Raw genomic sequence first — 13,993 nt, 5'->3', positions numbered from 1 at the left:
TACGTTTAATGTAGTTTATATGTTAAGATTCTTTATAAGGATTTTGAAAAGCAACAACACAATGAGACATTTTTGTGGCATATAAATTGGGCAGGAAGCGCTCGAAAAAAGGTCTAGAGGCTCTAATTAACCTAAGTTTTTCCTAGAGGAACAGGAGGACCTCTAATTCGCAGAGGATGTGAGCCAGCTCTGTGCATGTTGTTCAGTGAGTTAAGACCTCATGATCTAAGGACCACCATTAGTTACACTGAGACAGTAAGGGCACTCAAAACTCGACAGAGCGTGCAAAAACTATAGACCTCACTATAGGTTTTTCTAGAGGAACAGATGGACCTCTTAATAACAGGGGAACAGGCGGACCCCCGTTCAGGTCAGTCAACTCGACTCAAATATTGTCTGACTGACCCATCGAGTCTCTAGGTCGCGTTTTCGATGTACTGTACAAATGCACTTCACGTGGTGATGTGTTGTCCAGACTTCCTGCCAATAATGGCGATCTGCACAAAGTGCCAAAGTTCCCATTTCCGCCACGGGAAGTAGGCCGAATTATAGTCCTGTCTTTCGACAGCGGAGAGGGTCCACCCGAAAATGTCTTTAAGACACAATCTTGCAAAGGTGGCCGGCAATTGTGTGTATGGGCGTCCTTGAACAAACAGATTCGAAGGTATCGTGCAGTTGCCGTGGTAACATGACAGAACAACAAATCAACAACTTTGGATTTTCGAGCTTGTGGCATTTGCTTATTCTTCCATGCGTGTAGCTATATAACTTATGTTTCTTCTGTGTGTTATTTGTTTTTGTATATGTAAATATGTAATCGGAGGAATGCCTCGCATGGGATCTCGTGTCCCGTTTGCATTTTCTCCGTTTGAACATTGTTCAATAAATTTGATACATATAACAAACATACGACAGGCTATGAGTTTGCAGGAAGGATCCACATACACACAAACAGAGGACTGGTATTATACAGACTATACAGCAAGGAACCATAATGTTTGAGTTTTAAAGGTAGATATTAAACAAAATTTTCAATGTTTGGTACTTGCAGTTAGTTTTTATGAAACGGAAGCTAAGACGTCCTTTGGAGTTCTAATGTATCTCTCGTAACAATCTGAAGACCAACATAATAGCGTTTTCATGAGCCAAGAGGTTAGGCCAGCTGAGTCCGCAGCTGTAGCAGCTCCGATCCTGAAACTATGAGAGGCGTAGAGTTTTTCGGCTAGTCCTTGCCCTTGAAGTAGATGACGTATGTGCGATGTTAGGGTTACACGTGTAAGTGGGACAGCTGATGTAAATTGACAATTGGACGAGTTGTTTGGCCAGACGATGACTGGAGTAGATATGTTTTCATAGCTCGAACCGGGCAGAGTTATTTGGAAGTCGGTACCCCCCAATCACTGGATGCTTTCTACGCCCCTGGGTTTGTTGCCGTTCAGTGATCATCACATACGAGTTTTTAGCTTGATTCACCACAAAATCATTTTCATCGAAAACGCACGCGCTGGGTGGTTCAATTAAATGACGTAAAATTCATTCAATTGTTGTCAATTAAATGATCGTTTCGTGCGGATAGGTTTGCAAAAATTTTGCGCCCGAAATATTATTTCACAGAGCGATAAAAAGCGGTTAATTGAAAAGTATGTTTTCCCTTTCCTCATTATCCAAACCCTTCGATGATTTTGACATTACGATGAGCCAATTGTTAAACGACATCCACGACGAAAAGGGTCGGTTTTGGAACGCTTGATCAAGACATCATAATATTCCGCGTGGAGGATATTTGGGTGGAAAATAATGTCATTGCGGGATAGGTGGCACTCGGGATCAAATGGAGAATTACACGTGAATTCACTACAGCGCAGGAAACGAAAAAAGGCCAGAGTGAAGGCGGCCCAAAGCATCACATTGTCTTTACCATGCATGATAGATAGTGCTGGTGCCATCAAAAAGGCTTCATCAGGTGACAAATCTTTTGGAGGCGAAATAAACAAAGGCCAGTACTTAGAAATCATCACATGTTGCCATAAGAACTTAACATTATGGTGAATTAGTCGGTTGATCTGCAAATTAATAATGTGTGTATCCATACAGTTCACCTTGATGCATATTCACAGCAGATTGAGCCAGAGAATGTCTACAGCCTGCTACAACAAGACCAGTTTCATCTAGTTTGGATTGACGGTTGACCGTATTCCTTGCAGCTTTCCAATGAGAGGAACCACAATAGGAATTACTTGAATGACCCTGGGAGGATTAAATATGATTTTTAAGTATAACTCTTATGAAGTTTTGGTATATTATTATTATTGTATACAAAACTGGTATCATTGCACAACTCTCCATAATTCCTCACAATCATGATCATACCTTAGCTGAGTTGTTGGAATAAACATTGTTCAAGTGATCCTCTACCAGTTCATTATCTTCAATGAATGTATTTCCATAATAGCAATTTCTTTCACCTCTATAAACAAATTATATAAATCATGGACATTTGGTCAGTATGATTTTAGCCAGGCAACAACACAATACCTTGGCACACTTTTGTATCTATAAAGTTTAGCGTTTTCATCAACATGACACAAATGTTTGGATCTAAAACATGATGGGCATTTTGCCCATTGTTTTTCTTGTAAGATGTCAACTTCATGCATGGCAAAACACCATTCTTTGAATGCAGGATGAAACACTGATGTGTTGATGATGGCTGACTAAAAATTTATGAAGAAGATTATGTACAGTTTTAGACCACTTCAGGTACAAAATTTGATTGAGCAGATGCTTCACAATGCTACACATCAGGCTTTTGATATATATCTGGTACAGCTCTTATTTGCTAATTGTTCATTTATGATTTGTACAAACTATGTACAGTGACCTGAGTATGATTTACTAACCCTGCCCTTTTCACTAGATATGGTGGCCAAGGACTTAAGAAATGCTGTCGCAGATATGCCTGGCATGTATTTTGGCAGTGAATTCCAAACTCTGAACACATCTTCACAATAGATGTAATTAAGATTCTTCGGGCCACCTGGCCAATATCCTTCATTAATTATCTTATCCAGTGTTAATGGTGAGAACTGTTTATCACATCCAGTGCAACTGTATGTGAATAAATACAAATCAAATCTTCCTGCAAGAAAACATTGAAAATCAAGATAAGCTGATAGTAACTACATTTTTAGAGCACATGATGTAGTGCACACTACTGTACACTATACACAGCTAAATTTGTACCTTTGGCTGTTATAAGAATGCACATTTCATTGGAGGGGATGATGGAAAGTGTATCCTGGCCCTTGCAGAAATCTATCTTCCCGCAGAAAATGTAATAATCAGTCTATTTTATACAGTATAAGATTACTGAACCAGTACTTGTGGTTTACCTGAAATGATCAGATTGTATAAAAAAAATGCATGCATAGCAATATTTATAATTGATATATTTCATAGTCTCTGAAACAAGAATATCAAGAATATAGTCAGCATCTGAACAAACAAATGATAATTTTTGAATTATTGAATTTACAATAATCACTTACGGTTGAAGCCTGGACGTCCATCTGAGAGGACTGTTTCAGTTGGAGGAACTGGTTGATAAAATCCATTTATCCAAACATCATGGTCATGATGCAAAAGTTTTATCTCATGAGCTGTCTCATCACCAGAGTAATGCATCTGGTTCTCAGTGGCAACACCAAACAACACCTCTGTCTTCTCTGCACATGAAGCAAACAGCCCCAGTTTTAGGAATTGCATAACTTTTTAAAACAGCAGCAAATATAGCAGATCTACTATTTTGCATGGGAATGCAGCATCCACAGACTGCATTCTTCTTGTCCACATGGACTGGGTACTGGACTTCATCTCTTGGGTCAAACTTTAACAATTTTTTATACAGGTGGTCAAATTTTCTACAAATTATAAATATGAATTGCACAGTAATGCTTGCACGCCAGCGTTGAGTAGTCGTAATAAGTAGTAGTAATAAATGAAACATCACGGTATATAGGGATGAGACTAACTTCTTTGTAGAGAAGCATGAGATGATTCTTCATTAATGATGTCAAAATCAAAACCACTATCTCATTCAAATGGGCAAAGATCAACGTCGTCGCTTTCGAAAAATTCAATAATTATTTATATAAAAAAAATTATGATTAATTTACCAGTGACACTACTAGTTTGGTCAGAAGTAGCGCGCTTTTTGCTTTTTTGCGTTCAGCAACAGAGCGGTATTTGTAATTGGAATCACGTATTCTTTTACCACTGCTATCGTACGTGATGAAGAAGTGGCTCTGCTTTGGGCTCTTTTTTTCTCTATTGTACCAGTTTACTCCCGTAGTTTTCTAAACTAGCCTCCAAGGAAAGTCGTTGTTGTGATGACCGCTTTGACGATTTAGCGCACTCTTTGGCAGCCGCCATATTGCGGTGTGATATTACCATAATATGCGCATCAGTGAGCTCCACATATATTTAGGTCAGTGGCAGACAGTCACGTGATTTTTGTCAAAGCAAAACTTACAAATATCTTTGTGATCAAAATACCCAAGTAAACCCTGATATTTCTTCTGGAAAAATCGTCGTTTAATAGATTTCTGATATCAGATCTGCTATACTTGAAATAAAAAGGTATTACTTTGTTTTGATTGTTTTTATAGTGTATATTTATTTGTACAATTTGCCAGTATGGAATGTCGAAATATTTCGCGTCGGACAGCTAAAATTTCACAACGAATTATGCGTCAAAATCGTGAATAATTTGCGCTGAAAAAAAAGAAAGTACGCGCCAAACTACCTACAAACTTAGGCTAAACTGAGATCAGACTGCTGAGTTGAACGGGATGAGCGATGAAGGCTAGATTTAGCTTACTAACTTTATAAAAATATACATTTTAAAATAGACCTCTCCCCTTTTAGCACAAGGCGCGCTAAGCATGGCACAGATTAGCTATATACAGATCTGAAACTTCTGTAATCTGTTGCATGACGATAGGAATATCACTGAGCTATATAATAATTATTATATAGCTCAGTGTAGGAATATGCAAAGTTGCTTTCGAACGAAATGGCTGCCGTTTGTGCCGTGAATTTCGTGCGAGAGAAGAATCGGCGGATTTTTAAAATCATTTCGTGTCCATCGATGTTTGCTTTTTTTTGGAAAATTGCGAGAAGGTTCGTCACTACAAAACGACGAAATTTCATGACGATCTGGCCGTTAATGGCGATAAAAATCCGTCGAGAAGATGTCGAGTTGTGAACAATCTTCGCTCAAATTTGCTTGCGAAAAGTTGACTAACGTGTAGTGAAACAGGTGAGTTCGCTTTTCAACTTGCGATCGGTTGATTATTTTTATAAAATAAGCGTAAGTCAATTTGGTATTAAATTTTGCAATATTCCCCCACAGACTTGGTAGTTGGTACTGTAATATATACTGGTAACTACAACATTAAATATTTATCAATAAGTTTATCAATTCATCATAAATATTTCAAATGTTTAATAGAAAAAACAATATATTAGCAACACTAGATGAACTGATGACAAATACACACATGATGCATAGACTAATAGTTATGTCTGAGTCATTTTGTGTAACTGTGTGTCATGTAATGTTTGTTTTTTTCTTCATACATTAGCAAATGAAAGACAATGGTCTTCTTGTCAGATTCAATCTTATATTAATTGTTTTGATTACAGACCTGTGGACTTTGGTTGGTCAAATAATACATAAGAAAGCACTAAATTGCTGCCCCCAAACCTTTGCATGTTTTTGCATGAATTGTTCCTAAAAGACACATCATTCATATTGTGTTTCATATAAGAGCAATGTTGTAATATCAAGTAATGTAATGATATAGTTTATGCACAATACGACATTAGAAGACAAGTTTCTAGACTGGAGTGTAAATGCTGCTCTCATAACTGCAGAGTCTCAGGTGTCCCAGAGAGAATGCAAGAGGGGTGAAGTTTTCTATAAAGTTTAATAATATTTATCCAAATTGGACAGAGATATAATAAGCATGTAAATTGTTGCCTGATCACTATGTTCAAATTGTGATGTAGATTTAAACAGTTTAAACTCTGCCATTGATGAATTACACAGTTTTAATCTATAGTATTTCCCCAGAGTAAGGAATGTGTGAATATCTAAGTTCTAGGGAAAGGGAGTTTAACTAATAAATATGAAAAATACAAATATGAGAGCAATCTATGAGAGGTATTTCAGTCGTGCCAATAGAAGCATTCCGAAAAATGTTGACCAGTTCATTTCTTACTTGAAGGAACACATGTGAACAATTCCTCAACAATTTGACCTGTTTCATTGACCAATCAGACTGCTCAAAAATAAAATATAAAATTTGATTGGTTAATGAAACAGGAAGTTAGTAACTTTTTAAGGAACTTTTCAAATTATTGAGGAATTGTTCAGATGTGTTCCTTCAAGTTAGGAAATGAGCTGGTCAACATTTTTCGGAACGCTTCTATTGGCGCAACTGTAATTGTGCAATTGTGAATTGATGCATTCATTATTAGTCAGTGTATTCATGCATATTCAGACATGTACAGTAACTATATAGCCTGCGGTATTTGGTTGGTTTAGATAAATTAGAAAGGAATTAGTTGTACTTGTTTTTCTAGGTTATTGGATCAATTTTGAAAATAACTACATTCTGCCCAACAACAACATACTTCTGTCTTGATCAAGTCAAAATTTCATGATCATTATTAATACCATTCTTACTTTAGTAATATCCAAATGAGAAACTCAGCTATGTTATTACAAACTAATGACATGTGTGGTTTTTCAGGAGTTTCACTCAAGCTTCACCCTTAGTAATTTCACTAGTTAAATATTACTTATATTTACAAGTTTCCAGTCCAGTATTCAAGATATCTGAGAGGTCAAAATATCAAGTTTTATAGCAACATTTATCTACTACTGAGAATGTCATATTGAAAAATGTTATCATACTGAGAAATATAGATTTTCTTGATATATATTATAAATAATTTATTGGTAATAACTATTATTCTTACTTCTACACTTGTGTCATCATGTGCCCTGGTATGAAATTGAAGCCTGAAGAGTCAAAATGAAATGAAGAATTTACTATTCATATGCGTTTGCAGAATTTATATTTCAATTTACATCAGGGCTGCTTATTTGAACATGAATATATAAATCCCCCCACCCACAATTAATCTTCTAGCTATATCCCTGATTTACAAGTACTTTTGCAGAGTTTTTAGTTCAAATCACTTCCCTAAAAAGTTTTCCTTGGGCGTATATCTTCTATATTACCAAAAATGTTAAGCTATATTTATTGTAATACAAGTATTTCTGAAATGTCCTAATCACACACATGACAGATTTTTTAAAAAATAATTTTAATTCAAACCCACAGAATGAAAGTTGTGTGAGACACAAAATCCATCCTCAGCCTGACAACAACTGTTATATTTATTATGTCCATTCAGTCTCTTATTTCTTATATTCATATAATCATGTTTGCATATCGTAGGAACAATAGCGTACGAAAGAAATCAGTCATCATAAGACAAATATATGAATTTATTATATACACAAGCGCCAGATATGAGGTATGCTGCAATTTCATTGGTTGGTTACTAGACAGATATTAGCTCATATCTGTCTAGTAGAGAAAGTAAACAAAATGGCTGAAAGATTTGGGGAGTTGAGTGAAATAGAAATCCAAGCTTTAGTTGATAATAGCACACCAAAATGCACCGAAAGGGCGACAAAGTTTGTGTATATAATAAAACAGTTATTCTGCTCACTCTCGTCGCGTATATGGCCGATAGCTATCAGCTCATATACGACTCGAGTTCGCAGAATAACTGTTAAATACACACCGCCCCCCCCCCCAATTAAGGTTCCAGCCACGACGCTGAAAACTCACAAATTTTTCACTAATATTTTTCATTCAATCCTTGCCGCACTCCAGTACATGGAAATAATGTAATCTCTGTAGAGCATATGAAATGATATAGTGGCTCTGTCTATACTCACACTAGTAGCAATTTTCATGCCACGTTCGCGTCGTAGAATTTGTGCATGTATTGTTATGTTAATGTTAATATTGTAGCATCATATAACATATAGGAAATCGAGGATTTGAGGTAGCACGTAGCAGCAACCGCGAAACCAATGTCCCACACAAAAACGTAAGCGGACGCAATTGTGGTCTGTAGTGAAGCGAAAACTACAGATTTAAACACTCAATTTCTGAACCACATTTGATATGCCTGTTTTGTGTGTAACATTTCATCTGGATCCTTGTTTAATATTGTTTCTGTTATAATTTTAGGAGGAGATCTACCATTATTTTGCTTATACACAATGTTGTTATAATGTTGGTTGAGTGTTTACAGCGAGGACAACTCAAAGTTATTCAACTCGTGTGAGAAGTTCTCTGAGTCAAGGTGCGAATAATTTACTGAGTAAAAGATCCGTTTAATGTAGCTCCCTACAGCTAGTACAGTTTTACGTGATCTATAGTAAAAGATCAGTTTAATGAAGCTCCCTACAGCTAGTACAGTTTTACGTGATCTATATACAGTATACAATAAATAGATCAGCTAGACGTGCCTTGTCTACAGTACTGCCAAGAAATAACTTGGCAAAAACCGCGTCCAAGACGCGGGCATTTTGCGTCCGCTGTGCGTCTACGGGCACCCGCGGGTGCGTCCGCTTTGCGTCCGTCCTGCGTGCGTAGTGCGTCCACTCTGCGTCCGCAGGTGCCCGCAGTTGCGTCCACTGTGCGGGCGCCGTGCGTCCGCGGGCAAGTGGACGAGCTTATTTTCGACGATAGTCGGAATAAGTCGTTACCGATTGTTACTCGGCGCCACCGAGCTTATATAATAATTCCAGATAGGAATTATAAGCGTTCAGTGTCAAGTGTCAGTGATTACAATTACAATCGAGCATTTGGGACACGCACAATATTTTATTTGGAGAAGAGAAGGGTTACTGGTATTTTCTGGTGAGATATTTAGTATGGGAAAGCTTTCACAATACGCAAGAAATCGAATTATTTCTTTGCGTGTCGCTAATAATTCAATTATTAATATTGTGAAAATACTAGAAGAAGAGGACGGGATAAAAACATCGCGTAATAGTGTGTCTTCCTTTATCGCGAGATACAACAGAACAGGAAGCATTGATGATAAACATCGTAGCGGCCGAAAATCCGTTCTCTCTGAAGATGATCTTGGTTTTATTGATCAAAAAATGCAAGGTAACGACGAACTAACTTCAGTAGAACTTCAGAAGCTGTTGCACGACGAACGGAGTGTAAATATTTCGGCATCGACCATACGAAACGTGAGGCGATAAAACTCGGTTGGAAGCACGAAAAGGCTCGATACTGCCAACTTATTCGCGAAAGAAACAAAGTAAAGCGGCTGGCGTTTTGTCTGAATGCAATGAAGGAGAAAGATGGTTTTGAAAATGTAATTTTCACTGATGAGACGACTGTCGAGATCCAGCAGCATACCAAATATTGTTTCCGCAAGAATGGCAGTTTGCCCAAACGTAAGGGCCGTCCAAAACATCCACTTAAGGTCAGTATATGACATATTTTGAAAGTTTAATGTTATATACTATTTCTCAGTTAATTAATGCGAGTGAATGATTTGATGCTCAGTTTAACGAATAAAGTTTTAGCACAATAAATCATGATTTATTACAGTCACACTACTACAGACCTTGAGCTGTCCTGGAGCATAATAGGTTTTACCAGGCCTGGACTTTGTTTTGAAAAACTAGAATACTGTAGTGCATGTTAAATATAATAATTCATATGTAATCCATTCTTCAGGTTCATGTATGGGCTGGCATATCCTATCAAGGTGCTACAAATGTTTGTATTTTCACTGGCTACATGGAGAGCATTGGATATCAAACTATTTTGAGAAGGAACTTGCTTCCTTTTATAGCAAGTAAATACCCTGGTGGGCATCGTTTATGGCAGGATAATGATCCGAAACATACCAGCCGTTCAACCAAGGATTGGATGATAGCTAATGGAGTTAATCACTGTCCAACTCCCCCAGAGTCACCGGTATGTTTATACAACTACTTCAATTTAGCATTATAGAATGAAATTTAATTTGTTCTTCAATATTACTACTCCTATACTAAATTAGTCCTTTATATGTTAAAACACATTTTGTTGTATGTACAGTATAGTACTGTACTTCATTGCAACTCACGGGGCTTAATAAATATTTCTAAATTTTAGGACTTAAATCCAATAGAGAATTTGTGGGCAAATTTGAAGCATTACCTGCGTAAGAATGTTAAACCAAGTACAAAAGAAGATTTAATTGGGGGAATCAAAGAGTATTGGAAGACAGTCACCCCTGAAATGTGCCAGCGATATGTTAATCATGTGCGGAAAGTTGTACCTGCCGTTATTGCATGTGGTGGTGGCCCCACTGGATATTAGTTGGAAAGTCCAATGCATGCAGGACAAATGAACAGACTCTCTAGGCCTTATACAGTATTACACCTTATTTCTATGAACAATTTTTTTAAAATTTCACATTTAATATTTAATGTTTAATAAAATACTGGTATAACTAAATACAAACAATTTTTAAGCTAGAATATGTACAAAGGTTATCATCTGTTATCATGCATTGTTATAATCTAAAGGTTATTTGTTATCATCAGAGTGCAAAGGTTATATTGAATACTTCATTTTTCGCAAAGCTGTGTCAATTGCCTTTCGACACAAACCCCATGCTGCCTTTTTGTCAGAAACTCTATATTTTGTAAGAAGTGTTTTCCCGAACAATTTCCATGCGAGGATCACATCCAATACCTTGCTTTCCCTTTACACCCGCACAGTTCTTTCCTATTAGTTCATCTCGTTTGAACAATTCAAAAACAAGATTCTTGGCATAATTTGACATAGATGAGCTCCTTCTAAATACACTTTCAAATAATTGTGTTTGGGGGCTGGAATATGGTGTTGTGATGGGAGTTGATTGAGTGTCATCATACAGTGGCACTTTGTCATTGAAGATCTCTTCTGAAATAGTTTCAATGTTTGTTTCAATGTGCGTTTCAGGGGTCGAATTCAGGACAAAGGTGACATTTCGCGGAACTGACATATAAATATTGTCAATGTGATAACGTGATTCTTCAGAACTTACTCGTTTAGGCATACTCAATGTTTGTTTCTAAAAACATTGCATAGCATAAACATTAAACATATCATTACCATTTAACAGCAAACAATTTAAGAAAATACAAGAAAAAACACGATATATTTTCTTGTATTAAACATACGACAAAAGCCGTGAAAGGTGTGTAACACGCGTAGGCTTGACTTATCCCCGCGTTGAACATATTTCACTATTTGCCTTTGCCATCCCTTACGCCCATTCTGACTTTAAACGATAAAATACGGCCGTGTAGAAATATGCATGATATACAGTAAAGTTTTTTCGATTATGTTCCGAAGACTGCTCCGAGTGGGCGCCGTGGAGGCAGGACGCGGGCGCAGCGCACGCAGGACGCGGGTAGACGCGGTGACAAGTTATTTCTTGGCAGTACTGTATCTCTTTGGTTAAATATCAGCGAAAAGCGTTCGTTTATTTAATACAATTGCCTCTATTAATCAACTCCCTACACCAATGTCATCTAGACAACAGAGTGTTACTAGAGCATAGGTATTGAAATTGATCAGGGTATGCATGTCTCGAGTAAAATTAGACTTCGCATTGGCACATTCTGTGTGTTATTTAAGCGATAAAAACTAGGAATTCAATTTCGGAGTTCATCATCAATGGAGAACCTGCATCCTCATCACGCACAATCGTATTGTCCCATTGATACCGATGGAAACACCAGAACAAGATTTAAGTCGTTGATGGCCACCAATTAGCATGAATTTAGATTTCTTCTCATTCAAGGTACGAGATTGTCTGTGAACCACTTTTGAACATTTGCCAGATCCTCGTTTAATTCAATACCTTGACTGTCTTTGAAGAAAAGTAAACGACAGTATCATTTTCATACATAGAGATATTACATGACTTGATACAATTGGGTAAATTGTTCACATTCACATAGATAATGAATAAAAGCGGCTCAAGAATGCTTCCTTGTTGGACCCCTACATTCACAGGCTTTACAGAGGACTGCTTATTATAAACGACGGTGACTTGGCATTTGTGCGTAAGATACGATTTGAACCATTCAGAAACATGAGAGGAAAACCTATATAGTGTGTCCCAGAGCCGCATTTGATGCTAAGTTATTTTTAAATAGCTGAAATTTACTCTTGTCCATATTATAACTTGTTCGGTCTTAGCTATTACAACGAGTAACAATTCTAGTTGAAGAGTAATTTAAACGCAGAGCCCAATACTAAAACCCCCAAACCCTAATAAGTTACTGCATATATTTGGCGTAGAAATGACTTAGGCCCCTTTCAAACATCGACTATTCATGTTCCGAACCTAATGTTAATGAGATAAAGTCTTTGCTTGAGTTCATTTTGCACTGGATTTGGCACATGAAAGATTCGACGTCTGAAACGAGCCTAACTTGCACTAATGTGTTGTACCTAAGGCCCCGTTTTCACGTAGTTTGATACAAGTTTAACCGGAAAATGTTCAGTTAAAGTTGGGAGCATTCTTTCCAACGTATCTAGCTGTAGCAAAGAGTATTTTTAATTTGCGTACTCAGTTACAGTTAGATATGTTGAAAGAAAACTATCCAAACAGCTAAAAATTTGGTTGAACTACAGGGTCCTCGAGAATGATTTTTTGTAGCATCGTATTAAATATTATACGTATGAATATTATGCAAAAGTAAAAGTAATTTATTTATTTATTCTTAATATTTAAAAAATGCTGCCTATTAGCACTCCCAAATCTCCAGTAGATTAGTAGCCTGTGCACTGACGTAATTTATGAGGGAGCGTTGCGTCTGTGCACAGGCTAGTAGATTAGTGAAAATGAGGCAGATCTCCATATTCTTACGAGACGCAAATCCAATTGAAAATGCTTTTTACGTATTTATATCACTTTAAAAAGCTTATAATTGATAAACCATACAACATCCTTTATATAATAGTATTATAAGAATTATTATCCTGACTGTGTCTCTGGTTTAGGGGATTGTGAAGTTGATATTTAAAGACAACAATGGATCCATTGAAAGCCAAAGCTAATTATTCCAGGGTATGTCATTTGTTGGTAGATAAAGGTGGAGATGTTTTGAGAAATGCTTTGCATGCGGTGCATCCACCTTCCACCTTAGCTTCCGTATTGAATGCAAACAAGAAGACCTTACAGAGAATACGATACAGTGTAATTAAAGCCTCGCAATGGGATCTACTCTTCCCAAGATCTGGTTCACCAGATTCAAACAACTTTGATATTACCCTATTGACTGTCCTACTCCGAAATATTTGTGGATTGTCCGCACCAGCCACCGGATGGAATGTGATGCCTCCAGTCAGCGATACTTCTATATCTGCAAATATTTTAAGAGTCAAAATGTTTAGAAATGAAGTCTATGGTCATATTCCGACTGCTGGTTTGGACGACGTAACGTTTGAAACATTGTGGAAAGAAATTTCTGTTCCGTTAGTCAAATTGGGAATTCCTCAAAATGACATCGATGAATTAAAGGTGGCTCCTCTTAGCCCTGAAGAAGAAAGTTATATTGAAAGATTAAAGAGTGGAAACAACAAGAGGATGATTTTATGTCAAAATTAAACGATGTTGAAAGTAAGTAGTCAAAAAGAAAGACAGTTGAAAATGTTCATCCCTCGCATGTCGAGCAACTGGCTAAATTTAACTTCACTGGAAAGATTCGTGACCTTTGTAGAAAATTTCAAGATGGCACCAGAAAGTCGTTGTTTGATAAACTTTCAAATTGGTTTGAGAGTGAAGAATCCAGGGTCTTGATCTTAACTGCAGGTCCAGGCGTTGGAAAAAG

The 13,993-nt window shown here is 37.0% G+C and overlaps 2 protein-coding genes across 4 annotated transcripts in view; one reads left to right on the top strand and one right to left on the bottom strand.

The window, feature by feature from the left end:
• LOC114526137 overlaps positions 1 to 13,719 on the top strand; it is a 221,341-nt gene extending 207,622 nt beyond the window's left edge. The window contains exons 1-3 of one of the 3 annotated variants that reach the window (XR_003687304.1): positions 4,515 to 4,638; positions 8,340 to 8,454; positions 13,164 to 13,719. The gene's annotated coding sequence lies outside the window, so the exon portion shown is untranslated. Of the gene's footprint in view, positions 1 to 4,514; positions 4,639 to 5,079; positions 5,321 to 8,339; positions 8,455 to 13,163 lie in introns of those variants that run through there. The other 2 variants (XR_003687302.1, XR_003687303.1) reach the window with 2 other exon arrangements.
• On the bottom strand, positions 2,010 to 2,725 carry LOC114526140. Its single transcript, XM_028547660.1, has 3 exons — positions 2,536 to 2,725; positions 2,371 to 2,467; positions 2,010 to 2,247 (listed from the first exon to the last, which is right to left on the bottom strand). The coding sequence occupies exons 1-3, from the start codon at positions 2,655 to 2,657 to the stop codon at positions 2,071 to 2,073; spliced, it is 396 nt and encodes a 131-aa protein (XP_028403461.1). The 5' UTR covers positions 2,658 to 2,725; the 3' UTR covers positions 2,010 to 2,070.
• Positions 13,720 to 13,993: the final 274 nt, after the last annotated feature.

This window comes from Dendronephthya gigantea, unplaced genomic scaffold (genome assembly GCF_004324835.1).
Source record: "Dendronephthya gigantea isolate DGI-Jeju-01 unplaced genomic scaffold, DenGig_1.0 000037F, whole genome shotgun sequence".
In the NCBI taxonomy this organism is placed as follows: Eukaryota; Metazoa; Cnidaria; class Anthozoa; order Malacalcyonacea; family Nephtheidae; genus Dendronephthya; species Dendronephthya gigantea.
This window is presented reverse-complemented; position numbering and strand designations above follow the sequence as displayed.

Coding starts and splice junctions, on each gene's coding strand:
- LOC114526140 (XM_028547660.1), bottom strand. CDS start 2,657: ATGCATGAAGTTGACATCTTACAAGAAAAACAATGGGCAAAATGCCCA. Junction 2,468..2,535: donor AGATACAAAAGTGTGCCAAG/GTATTGTGTTGT, acceptor ATTTGTTTATAG/AGGTGAAAGAAATTGCTATT. Junction 2,248..2,370: donor ATTCCAACAACTCAGCTAAG/GTATGATCATGA, acceptor TAATCCTCCCAG/GGTCATTCAAGTAATTCCTA.